General features: G+C 57.5%; 1 protein-coding gene across 2 annotated transcripts; it reads left to right on the forward strand.

The window, feature by feature from the left end:
* Nucleotides 1-2,093: 2,093 nt before the first annotated feature.
* Nucleotides 2,094-24,806, forward strand: BTBD2 (BTB domain containing 2). Of its 2 annotated transcripts, XM_082456020.1 has the most exons (10): nucleotides 2,094-2,500; nucleotides 5,904-5,999; nucleotides 13,732-13,851; nucleotides 17,593-17,749; nucleotides 18,831-18,936; nucleotides 19,110-19,307; nucleotides 22,360-22,552; nucleotides 22,703-22,790; nucleotides 23,135-23,281; nucleotides 23,843-24,806. In XM_082456020.1, the coding sequence occupies exons 1-10, from the start codon at nucleotides 2,115-2,117 to the stop codon at nucleotides 24,002-24,004; spliced, it is 1,653 nt and encodes a 550-aa protein (XP_082312146.1). In that variant the 5' UTR covers nucleotides 2,094-2,114; the 3' UTR covers nucleotides 24,005-24,806. The 2 variants fall into 2 exon arrangements, with proteins under 2 accessions (XP_082312146.1, XP_082312147.1); XM_082456021.1 differs by lacking the exon at nucleotides 5,904-5,999.
* The last annotated feature ends 953 nt before the right edge of the window (nucleotides 24,807-25,759 follow it).

Genomic DNA, 25,759 nt, shown 5'->3' on the forward strand with positions numbered 1-25,759 from the left:
GTTATAACATTGTATGGTTTGGTCTTTGGGAAATTTCTCACCCCAAAGAGCAGAGGGTGGCAAGTGGGATTTTATAAAATCCAGAGCCCAAGGCTGAGGATGGGAGTACATCCAATGAGGTGGGGCTGAAAGACGGTTGAGCTAAGAGGGCTGGTAAAATCTGTGGAGCTGGGTCCTCGGCCCTGGGGGTAAATGTTGTCCCCAGGTGAGGGGGTTTGGCTTTCAATTGAGGGAAGTACTGGTAGGGCTTTAAGCACTGGCTCCCAGAGACCTGGCTTAAGTTGGGAGGAGCCTAGATTCTAAAAAGAGTAAGGAAGGTTAGGTAGCTGGGGCTGGGGGTTGTCAGGGAGAGGGCTGGGTGGTTCTAGACGGCAGTGGAGGAGGAGGAGTGGGAGCTGGACCACAGTGCAAAATGAAAACATGCGGCCCCTTGTCGAAAAATTATTATGAATTTCACGATGGTGACAGCAGAGCATTCAATCAAGTGCAGGGGCTGAACGCCTGTGAAGCCGGCCCCTGTGGGGACCCAGGAAAAGGGAGCCGCTTCAAGGTCTGCTTTGGAGGTAAGAATTGGCCAGGATTCTGGCAGAGACTGGACGCTGAGGCAGAATGTCTTGCCTGTGGCTCTCCTGGGTGTCCACGGGCCACAGCCCACACGCAGAAATCCCTTCTCCATGGGATGGACCAGGTCCAAGACCCCTGGGGGTCTCCCAGCCACTTTTTAGATGCTAAATTATCACAGGTGTTACTCAAGTCCCATGCTCAGGTGGGGGCCGGCGGAGGGCCCCTCACCCCTCCCTCTCTACCCAGCCCCTGACTTCTGGGACTTTAAAGAGGTTACCCAACCCCTATTCATCTTCCTGACTCCAAGTCACTGGACAGCATCCCTTCCTTCAGGAAGCCCTCTGGGCTGCCCCCTGCCCCCCTGAACTTGTACCCCCGTTACATCCCCCAGGCTGCATCTCCAGGTTGCAAACCCCAGGTTGCTCAAGGGACCCCATTTTATGCCCTCTTAGCTCCCTGTGCCTCATCTTCAAGGCATTCTGTCACTCTGACACTGTGGGTGCAGTTAGCCATTTGGGGGTTCATCTCTGCCGGCACCGGGCAGCCGAGACCTGGCCCAGAGGAGGGCCCCATGTATCTGTTGAGTCTGGGAGGCACAGAGCATCCTGCCTGCATTCAGTGGCAGCCTGCCCGGGCCTCAGCTTCCCCTGCCACACACACAGTGGTGTCCCATCCACTGGGCAGGCAGACCGACTGGGGATGGGGTCTGGGATCCCAGGTCTGGGGTTTGGACTCTGGAGTTGGGTCTGGCTTTGGGATTGGGGGTCCTGGGTCAGAGATTGGGATCTGGGTTTCAGGGACTGGAGCTGGGGTCTGATTTGGGGTCTGGGGCCGGGGATCTGAGTTCTGGAGCCCCAGGTCTGGAATCTGAGGTGTGGAGTTTGGGATCCAGAGCCTGAGTTCTGAGGCCTGAGGTCTGGGATATAGGGGGACTGGGGTCCCAGGTCTGGGGCCGCTGGGATGGAAGATCTAGGATTTGGAGCTGGTGATCCTGAATCCGAGGTCAGGGTCTTGAGGTGTGGGGCCGCAATTTCTGGGTCTGGGGCCTATTGTCTGAAGTAGGGGGTCTGGGCTCTTGTATCTGGGTTCCGGCGTATGGGGTCCAGGGTCTGAGGTAAGGGATCAGGGGTCCAGGATCTGGGGTCGGGGTCTGAGGTAAAGGATATAGAGTCCGGGGTCCAGGTCCCGGGTGTGAAGTACGAGATCTAGCACTTGGGGTCCCATGTCTGAGGTCTGGGGTCTGGGGTCCAGGCCTAGGGTCGGAGGTACGAAGTCCGTTGCTCCCGCGCGCCCCTGCCCCGCCCCCTCCCTCCTCCGCCCCCTCCCTCCTCCTTCCCCCTCCCCCCTCCCCGGCCCCCTCCCTTCTCCTCCCTGCTCTCCAAGTCCCCCACCTCCTCCCCCTCCCTTCTCTCCCCCTGCCCCGCCCCCTCCCTCCTCCTCCCCTCTCCCCCTCCTCTGCCCCCTCCTTTCTCCTCCTTCCCCTCCCCCTCCCCGGCCCTCCCCCATCCCGCCCCGCCCCGCCCCGCCCCGCCGGGCGCCGCACCGAGAAGATGGCGGCGGGTGGGAGCGGCGGGCGCGCGTCGTGCCCGCCGGGGGTCGGCCCGGGCGCGGGGGGCGGCCCCGGGCCCAGCGCCAACGCCACCCCGGCCCCCGGCAACGCGGCCGCCGCCGCCGCCGCCGCCCCGGCCCCCGCCGCCCCCGGGCCGCCCCCGCCGGTGTCGGTGTCGGGGCCGGGCGCGCAGGCCGCTGCGGGCGGGGAGCGGGCGGCCGAGGAGCCGGGGGCGGGGGCGCTGCTGCGCGAGCCCGTCTACAACTGGCAGGCCACCAAGCCCACGGTGAAAGAGCGCTTCGCCTTCCTCTTCAACAACGAGGTGCTCTGCGACGTGCACTTCCTGGTGGGCAAGGGGCTCGGCGCGCAGCGCATCCCGGCGCACAGGTGGGCCGCCGTCCCGGGACCCGCCGCCCCCGGGGACCCAGCATCCCCGGGCCCAGACCCCGCCAGCCCCCGGGACTCAGTCATCCCTGAAATCCCGCCACCCCTCCCCCACGCCGGGGAAACCCGCCACCCCCAGGGACCTAGTCATCCCCCAGGACCCGCCCTTCTTGGAAACCCTGCTGTCCCCGGGACCCCACCACCCTCAGGACCCCACCACCCTCAGGACCCCGTCGTTCCAGGACCCAACCCGTTATTCTTGGAACCCCTGCTGGTCCCGGGGACCTGCCCTCACCCCGGGACACCCACCATCCCTGGGACCCTGCTGTTCCCAGTAACCACCATCCCCGGGCCCTACCACCCCTAGGCCCTGTGACGCTGCCAGGCCCCCTTCCACCCGTACTTCCAGATACTGGCCGTATTCTGGTCCTGCGACCCCTGCCCCTCCTCTCTCATCAGCGTCTCCTGGCTCTGTGACCCCTGACCCTGCCACCTTGGCCAGGATCTCCCAGGCCCAGTGACCTTTTCCACCCCTACCATCCCTGTGACCCATCAGCCCCTGCCAGGCTCTCCAGGCCCTGCAACCCCCAGCCTGGCCAGCCCGAGGACCCCCAGACACTACCATCTCCCTCCACTTCCTCCTTCCTGCCCCAGTGACCTCCTCCCCCGAGTGCCCCATCCTTCTGGGGCTGAGACCCCCAGAGCCCCACCAGACTCCCACCTTGTGAACCCAGGACCCCCAGTGACTCCCAGCTCTGCGGTCACCCAGCTCCGTGACGCCCCATCCCCCAGGCCTCCTTTCAGAAGTGGGGGGTGTTCTTGGTCCAGGCCGCATCGCTCTGCCAGTCTCCAGGGTGCAGCCCCCAGACTCCTGGGTAGGGTGGGACTGACGTCACACAGCGTCCTGCCCACGGCTGGTTCCTCTGCCCCTGCTCGCTGGGGGGTGCTGGGGAGGGTTCTGTGTGGGGAGGGGGGCTTCAGGGGTTCCCACCACTCCGCCTGGAGTGTCCCCCAACCTGCTGTGAGGGTCCTCCCCACTTTTCTGACGTGTGGCCTTTATTTAACTTGTGCCTTCGAGATTCCTCTTTCTGGCTTTTCTTGGTTGTTTATATACAAGGTCTAGATTCCTGTCCAAGGAAGCTTCCAGGCCCGTGATGGGGTCCCCAGTACCTCCCTGCCCTGTGTGTGTGTTGCAGTCCTCCCCCATCTCCCGCAAGCTGTGAGTAGGGGGCCAGTTGATGTGTCACCTGTGAGCCCCCAGCCTCCCTCATGCCTTTCTTGTCCCACATTCCTGCTGTGTGGACCTCCCAGGTCGAAGGTTCTGGTTCTTTGTCTTTTCAGCCTTTGGGTTGTTATTTCATACGCATTGTTGACATTTTACCTGCAGTGATCAGGTAGATGACTCTACCGTGAGTGACCCTGGGCTCTGCTGAGCCTCAGTTCCCCCCCACCTCCCCACCCCCACCCCGGCACCTGGGACTGACCACTCAGACACCTCCTTCCCAGGGCCACAGGGAGGGTGGACCCTGTGACCCAACCAGGTCCTTATCACAGTGGCCCAGGGCTCATCCTGCATACGGGCTGGCTTAAAATGCAGGTGGGGATGTGACCCAACGCATAAAGGAAACACCTCGCAGCCTTGCTGATGGAACACAGACAGGGGTGGGGAAAATTCCTAATACCGTGCTCCATGCCCCCGGGCTGGACCTAACTCCCGCCTCTGTCCCAGGTGGGCTGGATTTGGGGACTTGCTTGTAAAGAGTAGATTGGAATCCCACCTTGGGGGAACCCGGCAGATGCCACCTCAGCCAGGTGGTCAAGGTCGACCTCAGGGTGATGCCCTGGGGGTGTCAGGGTCCCCCTGGAAGGAATCAACGAGAAGGGCACCTCGCCTCAGTGTGCTCCACCCCAAACCCTTAACCCCAGTGTAGTGGGTTGAATGGTGGCCCCCAACAAGGTGTGTCCACATCCTGACACCCAGAACCTGTGAACGGGACCTTATTTGGAAAAAGGGTCTTTGTAGATGTGATTAAGAGTTTCAAGAAGAGATCATCCTGGATTATCTGAATGGGCCCTAAATCCAACAAGTATCCTTATGAGAGACACACAGAGGAGAGACCGAGAGAAGACGGCCATGTGACAACAGAGGCAGAGACGGGAGGGACACACGGCCGCAAGCCCAGGACGCCTGGGACCCCAGAAGCTGGAAGAGGCGGGAGGGGGACCCTCCCCGGGCCCCTCCGGGGGCAGCACGGCCCTGGGACACACTGACCTTGGACGTGGGGCCTCCAGAACGTGAGAGAGGAAATTCCTGTTCTTTCAAGTCACCCAATTTGCAGTAATTTGTTAGAGCAGCCCCAGGAAACCAGTACACCTGGTCCTATCGGAGAAAATACCAGATAAACCCAGCTTGGGGCCATGCTGCAGGACGGTCTGGTCCTGGGAGGAGCCTGAGGACACAGGTGAAAGGCACGTGGGATCCTGGATGCGGGCCTGGGGCGGAGAGGATGTTAGTGCGGAGCTGGTGACTGGGGAGCAGGGCCGAGTCGGGGAGGGGCTCGTGCTAGCTTTGAGGAAGGCCATGGGGTCTGGACCCACCATCTCCCAGGACCCAGGCTTGGGGTGGTCTCAGGCTGGGGCCGTGAATTCTGGGTACAGGGTGACTCGGGACGTGGGACACAGGAGGGCCTGGCATGAGTGATGGCAGAAGGGGCCAGCTCTGGCCCCGGACAAGTTCAGACCTCATTCGGAGCCTCCCCCTGCCCCACGCCCCCAGTCGGCTTAGCCCCACCCCCTCGCCCTGCACTGCACTGCTTTTTGACAGCTTTCTCCTTCTAACTTTCTCTGACTGCCGTCATTGGCTTCCTGTGAGCAGGATTTTTTTTTTTTTTTTTTTTTTTTGGCTGAGTCACAGCTTGTGGGATCTTAGTTCCCCAACCAGGGATTGAACCTCGGCACCTGGCAGTGGAAGAACGGAGTCCCAACCACTGGACCGCCACAGGGTTTTGCTTCTCTCCCTCCTGCTAGGCCCAGGAAAACGCCTGGCACAGCAGGTGCTCAGGAAACCCCTGAGTCCACTGTCTATGCTTGAGGGGCTCCCTCTGAGGAAATACCGAGCATGTTCAGGGTAGCACTGTGCACAAATCGGATGGTCCCACATTAATATCTAAAATACCTTTATTCATCTATCACGGAAAACTTAGCAGTGCAGAGAAGTCCCAGAAGTGGAGCAGCCTGTGGCTGGGGTCCCTTCTCTTTCATCGATCTGTGTGTGCTTAGCCCAATAACACGTTTTTTGATGACTGTGGCTTTATGGTGGGTTTTGAGAACTGCCGTGGCTGTTCTTCCCAGTTTTACTCCTTGTCAAGACTTTTTTCAGCTGGTCTCACACACTTAACTCTTCCAGAATCAATCACCCATCCATCTGTCCTTCCCTGCATCCAACAGTCATTGAAACAGTGCTGACAGAAGACATTTCTTTCCCTGTGGGACTTACCTTCAGGTAAATTTGCACCAGCAAAGTTTTGTAAAGAGCCAGATAGTATATAGTGTCAGCAGACCACACGGTCTCTGTCCCAACTGCTTAATTCTGCCATAGCAACACAAATGCATTAAGACAGAAATGAATGGGTGTGGCTGTGTGCCAATAAAACTTTATTTACAGAAACAAGCGGTGGGCCGGATTGAGTCCCAGGGCTGTAGTTGACCAGCCTCTGCCTCAGTGGTTCCTTATGATCTTTAGAATCAATTTGTCAAATGCTAAAGGAATTGCCTGGAGGGATTGGTCTTTGCAAAGATACAGGTTGGGAGAGCTGACAGTTTAGAATACAAAATATATCTGGGAACCTGTTTATCCAGGGCATTTTTGTGAGTCCTTAGGAAAGTTTTGTAGTTTCTTCAAATAGGTCTTGCACGTATATTGCTAAGTTTTTTATTAGTTTTTGTTTTTTCTCTGTTATGAGTAATTTCTCCATTGTATTTTTTCTAGTTGGTTCTTGCTGGGAAGCTGTAGATTTTTTGCGCATTTATTTTTATCTATTTGAATGATTTCTTTCTGAACCCTTCTTAGTGTTAATAATTGCTCCACTGATTCTGTGGTCTGGCACTGTCCAGTAGACTTTTCTGTGATGATGGGATTGTTCTAGATCTATGCTCTCCAGTCCTAGCCACTAATCACTTGTGGCTGCTGAGCACTTGAATTGTGGCTCTTGCAACTGAGGAACTGAATCCTTTTTTTTTGTTTTGTGTTTTTGGACACACTGTGTGGCTTGCTGGATCTTAGTTCCCCAACCAGTGATTGAACCTGCGCCCTCGGCAGTGAAAGCGAAGAGTCCTAACCACTGGACCACCAGGGAAGTCCCAAACTGAATCTTATTTAATTTTAATTTAGATTTAAATAAGCCCTGAATTTAGAGTTTTAAGTGAGACAATCACGTTATGGGCAATTAATTTCTCATTCTCTCTCATATTTCTGCGTCATTTTTTCTGTTCTGATTGCATTTCTGACCACCAGGGCATTGTTCCGTAACAGAGGTGTTTTTCACAGTTCAATGTGATCATTGATACTGGTTTCTGACAAATCCTTTTTAATACAGTAACAAGTTTCTTTCCATCCCTTGTTCACTAAGAGTTTCCATGAAGTGTGGGCATGGGATGTTATCGAGTGCTTTTAATGGATTTTGGTTTGTTTGATCTGACAATTGGCCATATAGAAAATTATGTGACAACTGCCATAGCCCAGTTTGGGAGCACTTCTGTCACCCCCAAAAGCCCCTTTCCCCACTTACCCTCAGTCCCCGCTCCCACCCTGATCCCTGGGCAATCACTGACCTCCTTCTCTCTCTCTCTAGTTTTGCTATTTGTAGAAATTTCATAGAATTTGAATGATAGAACGTGTAGGCTTTGGTCTGGCTTCTTTCACTGAGTGTGTTGTTTATAAGGCCCATCCACACCGTTGTATTGGCAGTTCATTTCCGTTTATTGCTAAAGGAATTCACGTTACTGCTGAATTCCATTGCACGGATGGACCACGCTTTGTCCACTCACCAGTCGATGGGCGTACGGCTTATGTGGGTTATTTCTAGCTTTTCATTATGAGGAGTCAGACTGCCGTGAACATTCCACATTCATGTAGAAATATGCCTGTGGAAGAACTGCTCCTTTTCTCTTGGGTGAATACCTAGGGGTCTCATGTTGGAATTACAGGGTAACGTGACATTTTAAGAAACTGCCAAACTGGTTTCCAAAGTGGCTGCCCCATTCCCCACCCCTCAGTGGTGCCCGAGGGTTCCAGAGTGTCTTTGACCTCATAGGCGAGTTGGGAAATATTCCCTCCCCCTCTCCTTTCTGGAAGAGTTTGCATAGGGTTGGTATTATTTCTTCTGGGAATGGGCTTTTGTGTGTGGGAAGATTTTTTTAAATATTTATTTATTTATTTATTTGGTCTCACCGGGTCTTAGTTGCAGCAGGCGGGCTCCTTAGTTGTGGCATGTGAACTCTTAGTTGTGGCATGCATGTGGGATCTAGTTCCCTGACCAGGGATTGAACCCAGGCCCCCTGCATTGGGAGGACGGAGTCCTATCCACCGCACCACCAGGGAAGTCCCAGTGGGAAGATTTTTTTTTTTTTTTATTGGCTGCTTTGCATCTTCGTTGCTGTGCGTAGGCTTTCTCTAGTTGCAGCGAGTGGGGACTACTCTTCGTTGCAGTGCGCAGGCTTCTCGTGGTGGCTTCTCTTTGTTGCAGAGCACAGGCTGTAGGCACGTGGGCTGCAGTAGTTGTGGCGCACGGGCTTAGTTGCTCCGCGGCATGTGGGATCTTCCCGGACCAGGGCTTGAACCTGCGTTCCCTGCATTGGCAGGCAGATTCTTAACCACTGCGCCAGCAGGGAAGTTCCGGAAGATTTTTAATGACTAGTTCACTTACTTGTTATGTGTTTGTTTAGATTTTCTCTTCACCAGTGAGTGTTGGCAGTTTGTGTCTTTCCAGGATGTCATCCATTTCCTCTAAGTTGTCTTAAGTTGTTGGCATAAAGTTGTTTCAAAGTTCTTTTATCACCTATAGGGTCTGTAGTGATGTTCCCTTTTTCATTCCTGATTTTGGTAACTTGTGTTTTTTTCTCTTGGTCAGTCTAGCTAAAGTTCTAGCAATTGTTGATTTCCCCCCCACCCCCAAAGAGTGACCTTTAGGTTTCATTGATTTGTCTCTATTTTCCCATTCCCAGTGTCATTAATTCCTGCTCTCACTTTTATTATTTTCTTCATTCTTTGGGCTCGATTTGCTCTTCATTTTCTAGATTCTTGAGATGGAAGCTTACCTTGCTGATTTTATTTTTTTAATTAATTAATTATTTTTTGGTCATGCCACATGTGTCTTGCGAGATCTTAGTTCCTCAACCAGGGATTGAACCTGGGCCCTGGCAGTGAAAGTGCCAAGTCCTAACCACTGGACCACCAGGGAATTACTGGAAGCTTACCTTGCTGATTTTAGATCTTTATTTAATACATATATAATGTTTACTTCTAAGCACTGTTTTAGCTGCATCCCTTACATTTTGATGCGCCGTGTTTGCATTTTTGTTCCAGTTAAGACCTTTTCTAATTTCCGTTGTGTTCCTTCTCTGACCCATGGGTTACTTAGAAGTGTTGTTTCATTTCCAAATATTTGGGGATTTCTCAGAGGTCTTTCTGTTGTTGGTATGGAGTTTAATTCCTCTCTTTGGAGAACATGCTTTGACTGCTTTCAGTGCCTCTGAGTACATTTGTTTGGCCTTGCATGTGGTCTGTCCTGGAGAATGTGCCATTGCGCCTAAGAGCGTGCATTCCGCCGTCGTTGGGCTGAGGGTTCCGAAAAGGTCGCTTGGCAGCATTGTTCAGTCTTCTGTATTCTTGCCGATTTTGTCTGGCTGTTCTGTCAGTTGTAGAGAGTGAGGCATCAGAACCTCCAATGATAATTGTTGGATTGTCTCTTTCTCCTTTAACAGTCAGTTTCTGCTTCGTGTAGTTTGGGACTTTGTTGTGTATTCATTTGTACTGTTAACTATCCCCATGTACTGACCCTCTGTTCACATGAAACGTCCGTTGTTCAGTAATATTCCTTACCTTCACGTCTGTCTTGTCTGATATCTGTGTAGCCACTCCAGATCTCTGGTGGTTTCCGAATGCAAGGTATGTCGTTCCCCATCTTTCTCCTTTCATCCCCTTTGTGTGTTTGAATGTAAAACTTCTGAGCCCGTGACATCCATCTGTCCCATCTCTGGTGACGTGAGCCTTGGTCATGGGGTAGATTTCTCCACTGGATGTCACCACCGTCCCCTTGTAAATCACCCTTCCCGAGGGATACTTTGGGACCGTACAGACATCCCATTTCCCCTCCTGCTTTGCCTGCTGGTGTATGGTGGTTCCTGCTGGAAAGAGTTATTTACTCTAGCATCTGCCATATGGTGATTTCCTATTTCCGTAACTCCCTCTGCATTTGTTAACTGGGGTTCTAAAAGGAAGAGCGGTCCCTTCTCCCTTACTCATCCATTCCTTCAGTTATATATTTATTTCGTCATGGACTCATGGATATTTATTTTATCCTCTGGGCCATCATCCGGCGCGAACGTTATTTTGTTGTTCGTATCGTCCCAGATTTGGCTCCTGTGTCCGTTCAACATTTCCCCCGTCATGTTGGAGCATGTTTTTACTTTCTGGCGCCACAAGATACTCTACGCTCATCTTGTCCTTCCCCTGCCCCAGCCCTGGAGTCAGCCATTTCTCCAAGGAGCTCTGGTTCGTTTTAGTGGAAAACGGTATTTAGAAACCGAGACTTGGGTGCTGGGTGTGCCCACTGCTGCTGGGGTGTTGTTGTTTAGAGACCTTTTTAGCAGGTAGAGCGAGGAAATGTACCAACACACACATATCTCTGTTTATTTCTGTCTCTCCACCCGTCTGTCCATCCGTCCATCCATCCACCATCCATCTACCTGTCTGAAAGCCACGAGATCATCTTGATCGCTCTGATTTCGGTTCAGCCCTCCAGAATTTATTCCAGCCCCCCCCCCCCCCAATCTATAACTGTTTGCTCCCACGATGAAGACCCTGGCTCTCATTCTGCACACGTCTAGTTGGTAGCACAAACCTAGATATGTAGAGTAGTTTCAGAGCTGCTAACCCTCTCCTGTGAAAAATACTTTTACTAAGTAAAGCCCAGTATTTGTATGCAGTTCTTTTGGCCTTTAACCTGTTTCCCAAAGCTACTTAGCTGGTCTTTTCTTCCCTGCCCCTTCAGGGTAGTATGTCATTCTTTTTTTTTTTTTTTTTTAATTTTTAAATTGTGGTAAAATACACATACCACAAAGTTCACCCTCTTTACCCTTTTTAAGCGCACAGTTCAGTGGCATGAAGCACATTCACATTGTTTGCAATGATCCCCACCATCCGTCTCCAGAACTTTCTCATCTTCCCAAACTGAAACTCTGTCCACATGAGACACGGACTCCCCCTCCCCCTCCCCCAGCCCCTGGCCCCCACCATTTACTTCCTGTCTCTGTGGATCTGACTCCCCCAGGGACCTCCTGTGAGTGGAATCACACACCGTGTGTCCTTCTGTGTCTGGCTTCTCTCACTGAGCATCACGTCCCCAGGGTCCATCCACTCTGTAACGTGTCGGATTTTCCTTCTTAAGGTAACTAATACTCCTTGTATGGAGGGACCACATTGTGTTCATCCACCATCTGTCCATTGATACTGGGTTGCCTCCACCTTTGGCTGTCCACGAATCGTGTCGCTGTGAGCACTTGTGCACAGGTTTTGTGTGGACGTGTGTGTTCATTTCTCTCGGGCATGCAACTTAGGAGTGGAACTGCCGGGTCAGACGGTAACTCCACGTTGAACCCTCCGATGAATCACTGGCCTGTCATCTACCGCGGCTGCACACTTTATGTCCCCACCCGCCCTGCACGAGGGCTCTGATTTCTCCACATCCGCAGCAACTCTTGTCGTTGTCCGGATTTTTTATCCTAGCTGGCGTTTCCTAGTGGGGGTGAGGTGGCGTCTCATGGTGGTTTTGATTTGCCATGTTCATCGTCATGTTTCTGAGGATGGACGGATAAGGGAGGGTAGAAGACTCCTGGCGGGAGGCCAGCGAGGGGCCGGCGGGTGGAGCTGTGGGTGGAGGAGCCTTGGAGATGTTCAGACCGCCTTCGACCCAGTGGCCTTGCCAGCCCTGGGGTTTGTCGCCGCGTCCGCCGAGGGCACTGAGGGTGCATACAGCCCGGCAGCCGGGGCTCTGCACAGACACACAGGCCCAGTTGGGCCACCTCTTACTTCCTGCCAGTGAATCGTTGGGGAAAGTTTTCCCCGCGGGAGATCAAGATGCTTTGTTTAATCTAGAAAGAAAGGAGGAACAGGAAGACACTTTATTTATGGAGAGTGTGCATGGGGAAGTGCAGTGAGGCTCCAGGGGCCCAGCTGCGGTGGTGAATGAGGGGGGCTCCGAGGGTGCAGTGGGGCAGAACAGGGCATGAGCGACCTGGGGCGGCCGAAACAAAGCGCCGCCGGCGGATGGGCAAAGCCACACAGATTTGTCCTCTCTCAGTTCCGGAATCCAGAAGCCCAAGGTCAGGGTACTGCAGGGCCGTGCTCCCTCCAGAGGCTCCCGGGGAGGGTCCTTCCTGTCTCCTCCGGCTTCTGGGGCTCCAGGCGTCCTGGGCTTGTGGCCGTGGCGCTCCAGGCTCTCCTCCGTCAATACGTGGCCTCTCCCTGTGTGTCTGGGTCCACATGTCCCTTTTATAAATCACTGGATTAGGGCCAGCCTGGGTTAGGGTGGCCTCATCTTAATAAATGGCATCTACAAAGACCCTGTTTCCAAATGGGGTGCCATCCTGACGTTCCAGGTGGACATGACTTTGGAGACACTGTTCACCCCACTACACTCACACTCGGTTTCCCACCTGGCCCCCATCTCTGGTCTGGCCTTTGGGGTGCCGTAGAGCCCCGGGCCAGATTGGGGACCAGACGAGGGCCTGACGGGGCCGGGAGCACCAGGCCACGATGGGGAGTAGGTGGGAGGCGGGGGGGTGGTTCTTCTTGCGGAGAGTAGGGGGCTGCCCAGGTGGGGTTCGCTGGGAGCGCTGGGAGCATCCCCCGGGCACTGGGCAGAGGCCGGGGATCGGGCTGTGGCTGCCGATTCCAGCGGTTCCGCAGGGGGGCGGCCTCTCAGAGCCCTGCGTGTGTCACCTTGGGGACCCGGGAGGGGCTGCGACGTGGGGCCTTGCAGACCCAGAGGACAGGGGCTCTGCAGGGGGCAGGCCTGGAGCTCGGCCCCCGCCGTCTCTGCTGCCCCGGGGAGGCTGTCGTGGGGCGGGCCCCAGGGCCCATGGGTGCACAGCACAGAGTGGGCGCGCGACGCCAGGCAGAACCTGCAGGCCCCCGTGGCCACCCACGTCTGGATGCTCCCTTGGCCTCCACGCCCTTCCCCACGGACTCAGCCCCATTCAGGTGACCCCGCCAGGCCTTTCCTGACTCTGCTCCCTCACACCCCTGCGTTCTCCTTCCTGCCCCGCTGTCAGGCTGTCCATGCCATGGACCCGTGGCTGCCTTCCTCCAACAAGGCCAGGGTCTCAGTGCCCGCAGCCCCAGCACGGGGGCCGTGTGTGTAGAGCAAGGAGGGAGTGATGAAGGAGGGGGTGAATGAGGGAGGCAGGGAGTGGTTGAGTGAGTCAGTGAATGAATGAATGAAAGGATGGAGTGAATGATGAATGAATGAGGGAGTGAATGAATGAATGAATCAGTGGGTGAGCCAGTGAGTGAAGGAATGAGTGACTGAATGAATGATGGAGGGAGGGAGTGGTTGAGTGAATGAATGGTTGGGTCAATCTGTGAGTGAATGAATGAATGAGTGAGGGAATGAAGGAGGGAGGGAATGACGGAGGGAGGGAGGGAATGAGTTGCGTGGGGAGGGCATGAGCTCTCTGCCATAAGCCGTCCAGCCCCTGGGGAGATGATTTCGCTTCTCTGGCCTTTGTTGCTACGGATCCGCAGGCACTGCCTTCTCAGTCCTCAGGGCCTTCCTAACGGAAGCATCCAGGGCAGGATGCTCTGGGCACAGCATCTGCTGCAGGTGCTGGCTGGGGTGTCATTGCTGCGGGGACACTCGCCTTCCACATCCTGGGGCCCTGACAGCCCCCCGGGCTCGGGCAGTGGGGACCGGTGGGCCTCGCGGAGGGTAACCGGGTCTTCTCTGACACGCCAGGTTCGTGTTGGCGGTGGGCAGCGCCGTCTTTGACGCCATGTTCAACGGGGGAATGGCCACCACGTCCACCGAGATCGAGCTGCCGGACGTGGAGCCCGCTGCCTTCCTGGCACTGCTCAAGTAAGACTTTCCAGGTCCTTCACGCCCTAGGGGGAGGGACAGACACACCTGATGTTTAAAAAAAATAGAGCCCTGGTGACATTGCCTCCAGAGCCCCCAGCTCCTTGGAGATTTCTAGAACTCACCTCCTCAGTGAGGGATGGGCTCTGGACGCCCCCCCATTTTCATTTTTGTATTTTTAATATCAAGATGTAATTTACATACCATACAACTCACCCATGTGAAGTGTACAATTCAATGACATTTAGTATGTTTAGAGTGTGCAACCATCACCTCTAATTCCAGAACATTCCATCACCCCCAAAGGAATGGCATCCCCCTCCCCCAGCCCCTGACAACTAGGAACCCCCTCTCTGTCCCTGTGGCTCTGCCTGTTCCGGACGGTTCCCATCAGTGGAGTCACACGCTGCGTGTCCTGTGTCTGCTGCTCTCACTGGGCATCGCGGTTCCAGGTCCACCCGCGCTGCAGCGTGTGTGAGTCGCTAAGTTTTCATCCTTTCAAGAGTTTTTGAAGAAATAGCCTAATGCAAGAATTTTCAATTCCACCTATATTTTTTCTTCCTGGGTTTCAAATTTTTTCTCCAGGACTTTAAAACAAATACAGTGGTTGTTGGAGGTGGGAGTGCCGCCCACAGATCGCAGCTCCACCGAGAAGGAGGCCAGCGAGCTCTGTGGAACTCCCGTACACCTCCCTGCTCCGCGGAGCACCGTGCTCCCCTGTCCGGAAACTCTGGGTGGCTTGAAAGGTTATCCCGAACAGTCAAGACAGCTTTTCAGATGTGGAGCTTTTTTTTTTTTTTCCCCTTCTGATTATAAAAATGGCATTGGCTCACAGAAAGAGAGAGAAAGAAAAAGGGACGGAGAGAAGAAAAGAAGAGAAAAGAAAGCATAAGGAAGAAAATGGAGTGAACCTGTCTCGCCTCTCAGCACCATGGGCGAGGCCGTGGCTGGTCACTCCCATTCATATCGGGTCCCATTTATATCACATGCTCACAGCGCCCCGCCCCACCCACTGTGTCGTCATCTCCTTTTTTCCTCTGGTGTCTGCAGAGTGTAAATTGGTTCCCTTCAGCTCCATCTAACAGTGTCGAATCCCGTGGGCTGATCACAGCACTTTGTGGAATAATCTCACTCCTCTGTCTTTAGGCAACTTTTCAGATGGTCCCTCAGACCAGGGGCCGCAGGCTGCCCCGGGGTGGGTGGGAGGGCAGGGGCTCTGTCTCCACAGCTCCCCGCCGTCATTGCAGAAGCAGCCTGGAAGGATTTGTAAACTGTGGGCAGGGCTGTGGGCCAAGGAAACTTTATGTACAAAATAGGGGACAAAAGCACGGTGAGATATCACTTCACACCCACCAGGGTGGCTATTATTAAAGAACAAACAAACAAAGTGACTTGTCTCGAGGAGGTGGAGAAATTGGGACCCTCATGTGCTTCTGGTGGGAATGTGAAATGCGGCAGCCACTGTGGAAACAGTCTGGACGAGCCTCAAACGCTAAACATAGAATCACTGTGTGCTCCAGCAATCCCATTCCTGGGTACATCCCCCAGAGAAGGGAGAAGCGGGGGCTTTAAGAGATATTTGCACACCCGTGTTCACAGCAGCTTGATTCACAACAGCCAAAAGGTGGGAACACCCCAAGTGTCCATGAACAGTTGAGGGGTGAACGAGGTGTGATCCATCCACACACCGGAATATTACTCAGCCTTCAAAAGGATTCTGGAATTCAGTAACACATTAAAAGGATCATACACCATGATCAAATGGGATTTATTCCAGGGCTGCAAGGATTTTTCAGTATCCACAAATCAATCAGCGTGATACACCACATCAAGAGGTTGAAGAATAAAAACTATACGATCATCTCAATAGATGCAGAAAAAGCTTTTGACAAAATTCAACACCCGTTTATGTCATAAAGGATTCTGGCAACTTCCCTGGTGGCGCAGTGGTTAAGAATCCACCTGCCAATGCAGGGGACACAGGTTCGAGCCCTGGTCCGGGAAGATCCCACATGCCGCGGAGCAAGTAAGCCCGTGCACCACAACTACTGAGCCTGTGCTCTAGAGCCCACGAGCCACAACTACTGAGCCCGCATGCCACAACTACTGAAGCCCGCGCACCTAGAGCCTGTGCTCCGCAACAAGAGAAGCCACTGCAATGAGAAGCCCGTGCGCTGCAACAAAGAATAGCCCCCGCTGGCCGCAACTAGAGAAAGCCCATGCACACTAATGAAGACCCAACGCAGCCAAAAATAAATAAATAAATAAAAAAAAAAGGATTCTGACGCTTGCTCCAACGTGGATGGACCTTGAGGACATGATGCTTAGTGAAATAAGCCAGATGAAAAAGGACAAATACAGTGTGAACCTACTCACAGGAGGTCCTAAAGGAGTCACATCCACAGAGACAGGAAGTAGATGGAGGGGCCGGGGGAGGGGGAGGGGGAGTCAGGGGACAGTTTCAATTTGGGAAGATGAGAAAGTTCTGGAGATGGATGGTGGGGATGGTTGCACAGCAATATGAATGTACCTAATGCTACTGATAAAAATGGTTAAAATGGTAAATTTTATGTTATGTGTATTTTACCATAATTTAAAAAAATGAAAAAATGTAGAAGTCATATCTATAAAAAAAAAATCAAGACCCCAAACAGGTGACGGGTTGCAGTTAGCCAAACCCTGCCTTAGTCTAAGCTTGGTGAGATGTGGGGTGGACTGCTATTCTCTCCGTCTCCCTCTCCATCCCTGTGTCTCTCTGTCTCTATATCTCTCCCTGTCTCTCAATCTCTCCCTGTCTCTCTCTCTCCCTCCCTGTATCAGCTTGGGTTTTGGTAACCAAGCTGCCCCCTCGAGAGGGTGGACACTATCTCCACTGGCACGTGAGCGGCTCACCCATCTTCGCGCATATGTCTTGGTCTGTCCGATTACCAGGTCCCCCTCAGCACTGCTGACATTGGTGGTCATTCTGTCACTGACCCCGCCGGCCGCTGCTGGTCCCGCCGGACCAGGGCTTCCTGTGCATTCTCAGGGGAGTGAGTCCCAGGAGAGGGGGGTCACCTTCCTGGAACTTGCTCTTTGGGGCTCCCGGTTGGGCTCCTCCACCCCACCCCCCATCCCGTGTCCATGGTGCCCGTGGACAGACACTCGGGTGGTTTCGCGTGGATCGCGCTCCTGTGAACACGCGTCATTTCTCCCGGACTCAGAGGGGTGAGCTGCGCGCCCAGGGCCGCCTCTGAGGTGCTCCCACCAGACGGGCCAGGGTTCTGATTTCTCACCATCTCCCCGTGGTTTTGTAATCGACCCTGACTTCTGACCCACATGTAGAGTCGGGCCGATGGCGGGTGGTCAACACGTCCGGTATCTGCGATTCCGGCTGGCACTTCTGGTCCCGTTAGTGGTCGGGCATGGCAGCCGGCTGTGGCCGGGTCGGGGGGTGCGGAAGCCTCTCCGCGTCCCGGGGCAAATCCCGTGCTGCCCACGGAGGAGCCGGACAGAGGCCCACCTGCTGTGTAGACTCGTTTCCAGGGTTGGCCTGTGGGCACTCCTTTTCCCGGGTAAACTGCCTTTGCGGGGTCACGTCCACAGGTCAGAGGGCGACCGATGCTAATTCTGCCTTTGCGGGGTCACGTCCACAGGTCAGAGGGCGACCGATGCTAATTCGGTTGGTTCCTCGGGCCAGGCCGGTGGGTGGGGGCTGGGCGGCTGTCCTCACACCGCCGTCTGCCCCCCCCACCCCCCCAGGTTTCTCTACTCAGACGAGGTTCAGATCGGGCCTGAGACGGTCATGACCACGCTGTACACCGCCAAGAAGTACGCGGTGCCCGCGCTTGAGGCCCACTGCGTGGAGTTCCTGAAGAAGAACCTGCGGGCGGACAACGCGTTCATGCTGCTGACGCAGGTGCGGGGCGGGGGTGCAGCGGAAGGGCTGAGGGGCGGGGCGAGGGCACAGGGGGCGGGGCGAGGGCGCAGGGGCAGGGCTACGGGGCGGGGCGAGGGCTCGGGACCCGCTGGGGAGCAGGTGCTCCGGGTCTCCTCAAGGATGCAGGTGCGTGGGTGCGAGTAAGGTCGCCGGGGCAGGGGAGGACGGATGAGGGAATTTCGGAGTTTAGGCGCCGCTTAACTCTTGCTCCCAGGTGAGTGTCTCCCTCACCTCATCCTGCCCTTGTCCCTGCCCCTGGTGGCACCGCGGTGTTTCCCTGGTCGCCTTTCGTGCAGTGCACCTTGTTGGCAGGCCGGCCTCACGACAGTCATTTGCTAAAGGCTTCCCGTTGGCGTTTTGGTGCCCTTGTGCAGAGCTCAGGGGTGGGGGGAAAGGCGTTCCGTACTAGGTTTCTTGGAGGGGGACCCTTTGGGGTTGTCTGGTCTGACGGGCTGCGGTGGTCCTGGACCACTGTGGGCGCTGGGAACCTGGCGGGGACGGGGCAGAGCCCGAGTGTAATCGTGGATCCACAGACCCCTCGCTGAGGTGGCACCTGGGCCTCGGCCCCGTCTGCTAAGTTGCTCTCAAGGGCCAGAGCCTGGACGGTCGGGTGGGGGCCGGCCGCTCCCGGCCATTTGCTGAGAGCTGCAGCCACGTGGGGTGTCCTAGCCTCCTAGCCAGGCTCCAGGCAGAGAGCGATGCACAGGGGTGTGGGCGTCGAGCTGCCCCACAGCTTCTCCGTCCCCGGCCCCCGCCCCGTGTGCGAGTTCTCAGACGGTCAGAAGCACAGCGCTGCCGCGTCCCGCAGGTCCTTCTCGGCCCTCTCCCCCAGGCTCCTGCCTGCCGCAAGGGGCGACTGGGCCTGCCTCCAGCCTGAACCTCTAGGTGCCCCAGCTTTCGAGGTGCAGGCCTGACCCCCGCCCCAGGCAGTGGTTACTGAGAGTCTGTGAATCTCAAGAAAGAAGATCCCTCTGGCCCCTCGGCCCGGGACTTGAAATCCGTGCGCAGTCTGCAGCCAGGGTCCATCTGGCTGGGTGTTGACAGGCTCTCTCCCCTGCAGGCGAGGCTTTTCGACGAACCGCAGCTCGCCAGCCTGTGCCTGGAAAACATCGACAAGAACACGGCCGACGCCATCACTGCAGAGGGCTTCACAGACATCGACCTGGGTAAGGCCACAGGGCCGGGGACGGCTCAGTGGTCACATGCGTCCCGCCAAGGCCCCGCCGCCTGCCCCACTCTGCTGCTGCCCGAGGGCCGTGGACGGCCTGGCCGCGAGCCGGTCAGAGGTCATCCCCGAGGCCACGGAGGCCGGCGCTCGCTGATGGCCCCTCCCCTGCAGACACGCTGGTGGCCGTGCTGGAGCGGGACACCCTGGGCATCCGCGAGGTGCGCTTGTTCAACGCTGTCGTCCGCTGGTCTGAGGCTGAGTGTCAGCGGCAGCAGCTGCAGGTGACGCCTGAGAACAAGCGGAAGGTTCTGGGCAAGGCGCTGGCCCTCATCCGCTTCCCGCTGATGACCATCGAGGAGTTTGCTGCAGGTAACGGTCAGGGGGTGCCGAGGGAATGCTCAGGAGGGGCGTGACCCCAGGGACCCTGCTGCGTGTGACTCAGTCCCACAACCCTCGTCCCGGCCACAGCGGGTCGGGTGCTGGCCGTGTCCATGCGGGAGCCTGGACTGGCTCGAGAGGCTGAAGCTGGAACGGCCCCCAGATGCCGACTCTCCCGCGTCCCAGCCTCTCCCACCCCCACATCTCGGGTGTCCACACGCATGTGTCCGAGTGTACCAGGCCCCTGAGGGTCCCACCTGGGGCTCAGGTCTTGGGAGCTGGGCTCTGGCGCCCGCGTCCTTGACGAGCCCCATGAAAGGGTGGGTAGTGTCTGGGACTGTGGGCCGCTGCTGCCGGGCCTGGGCTTGGGCACAGGTGGGGTTGGCCTTGACCCTGCCTCTTGTGCTGGGGGCACACTCGGGTCTCGGGGTCGTGCAGCAGCGGCAGCGGTGGCCAGCTTGGCGACCCCTCCCCTGGGTCTGGGCCTCCCCTTCATGTCATTCTCGTGGCTGGTGCCGACCACAGTCCTGGAGCCAAACTGGCCTGGAAGGTTCTGGATGGGGCTCCGTGATGCAGCCCCGTGGCGGGTGCACCGCTGTCCTGCCTCTCCCTGGTCTGTGCTGCCCCTGCTCCCACCCAGGCTTAGGGTTGCCAGATTTAGCAACAACAGGAAACAATTTTTTTTAGTGTAAGCGTGTCCCGTGCAGCAGCTGGGAGACGCTTATCCTACAGATCAGCCCTCTTTGATCTGAAATCGAGACTTGACTGGGTGTCCTGCGTTTTATCTGGCGGTCCACGGTGTTCCCTCAGAAAGCCTGAGAGGCTGTCTCCACACTGGGGGTCACTCATCCGTCAGATACTTAGCACCTCCTGGGTACCTGGCCCTGGCAGCACAGCGGTGACCGAGGCAGCCTGGGCACTGCGGACATGCGGCCGGGTCCTCCTCTATGGGGGGCCATCCTGGGCACTGTGGGGTGTGGTGCAGCCTCCCTGGTCCCACTCCCTCTATGGCCAGGAGCACCCCTAGTCTTTTTTTCTTTTTTAACAGTATGAGAGCTTTATTTTTTTATAAATTTATTTATTTATTTATTTATTTATCTTTTGGCTGCGTTGGGTCTTCCTTGTTGGGCACGTGCTTTCTCTAGTTGTGGCAAGCCGGGGCTCCTCTTCGTTACGGGCACATGCTTCTCACTGCGGTGGCTTCTCTTGTTGTGGAGCATGGGCTCTAGGTGCGCGGGCTTCAGTAGTTGTGGCTCGCAGGCTCAGTAGTTGTGGCTCTCAGGCTCTAGAGTGCAGGCTCAGTAGTTGTGGCGCACGGGCTCAGTTGCTCCGCGGCATGTGGGATCTTCCCGGACCAGGGCTTGAACCCGTGTCCCCTGGATTGGCAGGCGGATTCTTAACCACTGCGCCAGCAGGGAAGTCCCAGCACCCCTAGTCTTGATGATCACAGATGTCCCCAAACGTTGCCCAGTGTCCCCTGGGGGGCAGGATGCCCCGGGTAAGAGCCCCGAGCTATAGTGTTGAGCTGTCCCGGCCTAAGACACCTGCGTGAGCTTTGCTAGACCCCTCTCTCTCCAGCCCCGTTTGCACCCCCGAAACCACTCTCCTCATAGGCCACCTGGCCGCCAAATCCCCTGGGGTCTCAGGTCTCCTGGAAGCGCCATCCCCTCACCCTTGGCCCCCTCGCCACTCCTCCCATGATGGGCCCCCAGGCCAGACAGCCCACCACCCCTCAGCTTGCAAGCACCTGGGAGGAGTGTGTGTCCAGGGGTTGTGAGCTGGGCCTCTGGCCTTGTCCCTCTGCAGCATGGCCTGTGAGGCTTCAGCTCTTGTCGCTCAGTGTGTTGTAGAGAATTCTCCTGCCTCTTATGTTCCACTTGAAATTACAAGAATGTAGAGAGAAGTTTGAAAAATAACTCCCCCAAAGACTCCTCTGGCTCAGTGTGTCACAACTGAGGTCTGATGTATTTTTCTTTCTGTATTCTCTATGCAGAGATGTAAAAAAAACGGTTAATATCCGTATTCACTTTTATTTATTCATTCATTCATTCATTCATTTTTGGCTGCATTGGGTCTTCGTTGCTGCCCGCGGGCTTTCTCTAGTTGTGGCGAGCGGGGGCTACTCTTCGTTGTGGTGCGCAGGCTTCTCATCGCGGTGGCTTCTCTTGCTGCGGAGCACGGGCTCTAGGCACGTGGGCTTCAGTAGTTATGGTGCACGGGCTCAGTAGTTGTGGCGCACGGGCTTAATTGCTCCTCGGCATGTGGGATCCTCCCGGACCAGGGCTCGAACCCGTGTCCCCTGCATTGGCAGGCGGATTCTTAACCAGTGCGCCCCCAGGGAAGCCCTGTATTCACTTTTGTATCTTACTTGCTCTCGTGACCCATGGAGATTTCTTGCCCTGTTGCTCAGACCTGTGTGCCGGTGAGCTGCTGGGGCGGTGGGCCGGGCCGGGCCGTGGCTGACCTGCGGCAGAAATGAGCTCAAAGCTGGTGAATGAGTGATTCTTGTAAAGCGAGGGTGGTGCCGTAAGGCCTGCGTCAGGCGCCCTGTCCCGGCGCAGGTGGCGGGCAGGGGCGCGTACAATCCTTCCGCACCGCCCGTCCACCCCACGCGCTGCCCCCCGTCACCGGCTCATGGCTGCATCCAGGCCCCCACCTCCAGACCCCTCTCCGGCTCTGGGCCTCTCTTGGGGACTGGCATCCCCCCGTCTGTGTAGGTGCCCCAGGGTGGATGGGCAGGGCGGTGGGTGCTCCGTGGACCAGCGGTGGTACCCTGGGGTGGTCCCAGTGGAGGTCGGGAGGCCTGGGGCAGTGAGGGGGATTTTGCCCGATTAGCCAGCAACTCAGAGCACTGGCCCCATGTCTGCTTCGGACCCTTCCCCAAACGCGGCAGAAGGGCCATCCCCCCGCGGGGGTGGTTGGACCGGTGACGTTCTGCAGAAGAAAGATGCTGAGGAGTTGAGAGGCTGGGTGCCATGCTTTCCGGTGTCTTCTGCGTGCTCGGGGTCCGCCCAGCCTTCCCTACCCGCCCCTGTGCCCTCAGGGCCCGCACAGTCGGGCATCCTGGTGGACCGCGAGGTGGTCAGCCTCTTCCTGCACTTCACCGTCAACCCCAAGCCGCGCGTGGACTTCATTGACCGTCCACGCTGCTGCCTCCGCGGGAAGGAGTGCAGCGTCAACCGCTTCCAGCAGGTGGAGAGCCGCTGGGGCTACAGCGGCACGAGCGACCGCATCAGGTAGGCGTGGGCCGGGCGCGGGGCCAGGAGGCGCTGGCAGCGAGCACAGCTGCAGGGGTGGGGGGCGGTGGGGCTGGTGGTCCTCCATGGGGAGGGGCGGGCACTGGACGGTCGAGCTAGCTCAGCATCTCCCTCCTCTGACGGGTTCAGGTTCTCGGTCAACAAGCGCATCTTCGTGGTTGGCTTCGGGCTCTACGGCTCAATCCACGGCCCCACCGATTACCAAGTGAACATCCAGGTACCACTCGCCCCCAGGCCCCGCCCCTCCAGATCCCTCCTCCCACCTGTTCCTCCCCACCTCTTCCCTTCTTCGTATCCCTTCCCATCCCACCCCGTCCCTCTCAGTGATGGGTCTGCTCGTGTTCCCCCCAAGGTGGCACGAGTGTTCTGGAGTCTATGGGACCCAGGACGATGCCTCCCCACCCCTGCCATTGGCCTCCTCCTTGCGGGTCACGGGTCGGACCCCCCGCTGCAGGGCCTGGAGGTGGGGCTCAGCCCTGGGGTCCAGGCTCCTGGGGGTCCTGCGGGTGGGCACAGGGGCAGGGGTGCCAGAGTTAGCTGTGCCTGGCTCCTGGCCCACAGATCATCCACACAGACAGCAACACGGTCCTGGGCCAGAACGACACGGGCTTCAGCTGTGACGGCTCCGCCAGCACCTTCCGAGTCATGTTCAAGGAGCCGGTGGAGGTGCTGCCCAATGTCAACTACACGGCCTGCGCCACGCTCAAGGTGTGCCCGACCCCAACCCTAGCCATGCCCCTGACGCCCCACCCCACCCAGGACCGAGACCCCAGCCCTGATCCCTGAGCCATACCCAGGACCCCGCCCCTGAGCTGTAGCCGGGACCCCGACCCTGACCCTGGTCCCTGAGCCATACCCAGGACCCCGACCCCAAACTTGATCCTGATCCCTGAGCCAAACCCGGGACCCTGACCCCGAACCTGACCCCTGAGCCAAACCCGGGACCCTGACCCCGAACCTGATCCCTGAGCCGTACCTGGGACCCCAACCCCGACCCTGACCCCTGAGCCGTACCCGGGACCCTGACCCCGAACCTGACCCCTGAGCCGTACCTGGGACCCCAACCCCGACCCTGACCCCTGAGCCGTACCCGGGACCCCGACTTGGACCCTGCCTCCCCGTCCATTGCCCACCTCTGACAACGTGGGGCTAGGAGCACGCAACCCTGCGTCGCAGCCGTGGAGGGCCTGCTGCCCGCGCTGGGTCAGGATCCTGCGCCCTGTCCACACGCAGCACATCCATCCTGACCCGCTGGGCCCCACCCCGCAGGGCCCGGACTCCCACTACGGCACCAAGGGCCTGCGCAAGGTCACCCACGAGTCGCCCACGACTGGGGCCAAGACGTGCTTCACCTTCTGCTACGCGGCCGGGAACAACAATGGCACGTCCGTGGAGGACGGGCAGATCCCTGAGGTCATCTTCTACACCTAGGCTGCCCCGTCCCACGCCACGCCCACTGCTCCCCCTGCCTCGGTCCTGGGCGCCAGGAGGGCTCCTCTGTTCCGAGGTGGCGGATGGGCAGGGCAGCGGGAGACAATCCCTCAGGACTCTGGGGGGCAGGGCTGGCCTGACCCTGCCCTGAGCCGAGGGTCCGCCTGCTGCCCCTGCAGCTCAGGGTCGCCTGACCAGCTGCCCGACCATAGGATTCGTGTAGGGTGTTGCCTCGTGTTTGTTTCAGCTGCACGTGGCAATGCATCTTGGATTCCCATTTCTCTGGTAGGAGACCACGTACAGGGCCCCTAGTGGGCCTGGGTCCTGCATTCCTCTGTTCTGTTCACTGGGGACACTCAGACCGCCCTGACCCACCCCTAGGATGCGGGCTCGAGCCCTCCCGAGGTCCTGCAGGCCGGCTTCCTGCCAGGCCCAGGCCCAGCCCGTGGGCCCAGTGAAGGACCATCCCTGTCCAGCCCTCCTGGACGGCCCCTCCCATCCCCTGCAGCTGTGGACACGGGCGGCAGACCCCGTCTGCCTGGGAGGGGCGATGCTGCGGGCCACGCACGGGGGCCGCACCCCAGCCGGCCCACCTGCACATCCTGTAGCCCCTCTTCCGGCCCCCAGCGAGCACTCTGCCCAGAGGTGCTGGAGGGCACAGCCCCTCCCTGACCCCCAGGTACTGTCCCCTCCCCACCCTCGTGCTTCCACCTGGAGCCTGTGTCCTCCCCGAAGCCATGGAAGGTGTGTCCTCACACCACACCCCAAAATGTTTTTTTTTAAAATAAAGGAAAGAAACGTACTGGCCCTGACCCACGTGCTGCTTCCCAGCAGGATGGGCCCCTGGCAGCTGGAGACCTGGCCCTTCTCACTGCATCTGTTTCCCCACCGTTAGAGGGGCCAGCTGGGCTGGGGGGGCCCACAGGAGGGGCCATCTCCTGACACAGACTTCTCACCTTCAGGGCGTCCAGATCACGCGGGGCTCCACATGGGCTGCGGACCCTCCCCAGACCCTCTGTCCTCTGCACAAAACCCCGGGGCTCCCGTTGTGCCCCTGCTGTGCAGCGATCAGGGACCCTGGGCAGGGTGGGCAGAGCCACCAGCAGGTGATGGCCACGCGGCGGGGCTGTGCCCTGGTGCGGCCCTGGGAGCGTCCTGGCACTTTCTGAGGGTGTGCAGTGAGCCATGCAGGGATCTTGTGAGCTCTGGACCTGGGGCTGCACCCCAGAGCAGCCCTGTTGGCTCTGCACCAGGGGAGACCCCTGCAGTCACACCCCACCCCGGCCCCTCCTTCTGTGCAGTGAGGACTCTTGGGTACAAGTAACGGTTTACGCCCGAGGTGGCCCAAAGGAGGATGTGGCATTTTACTGTCTCAAGGCAGGGACGATCCGGACCCAGGACTGGGCTGGCTGCCGAGACCCACTCTGGCCCTCAGGCTGTGTCACCTCCTGAGACCAGCCACACTGCAGGCAGACCCCAGCTGAGGGATCCACGGGGTGGGGGGCCAGGCCGTCCACTGTAGCCCCCAGAGCAGTCTGTCCTGGGGGCCACTGCAGTTCAGGCCTGCCGCCTCAGGACAGGATGACAGATGGTGTCAGATGAGGGCACAGCTGGGGCACCCATGGCGGGTGGGCATGAGTAGGAGCAAAGCTTGGCAACAAGATGGTGGGGTTGTCAGAATAGCCCCCGAGACACCTGGGTCCCACTCCCAACGTGTAGCTATGTAGGGTCACAGTGACCTGCCAAAAGGAACAT

The sequence above is a fragment of the Balaenoptera physalus genome (genome assembly GCF_965194825.1).
Source record: "Balaenoptera physalus genome assembly, chromosome: 3".
Classification (NCBI taxonomy): domain Eukaryota; kingdom Metazoa; phylum Chordata; class Mammalia; order Artiodactyla; family Balaenopteridae; genus Balaenoptera; species Balaenoptera physalus.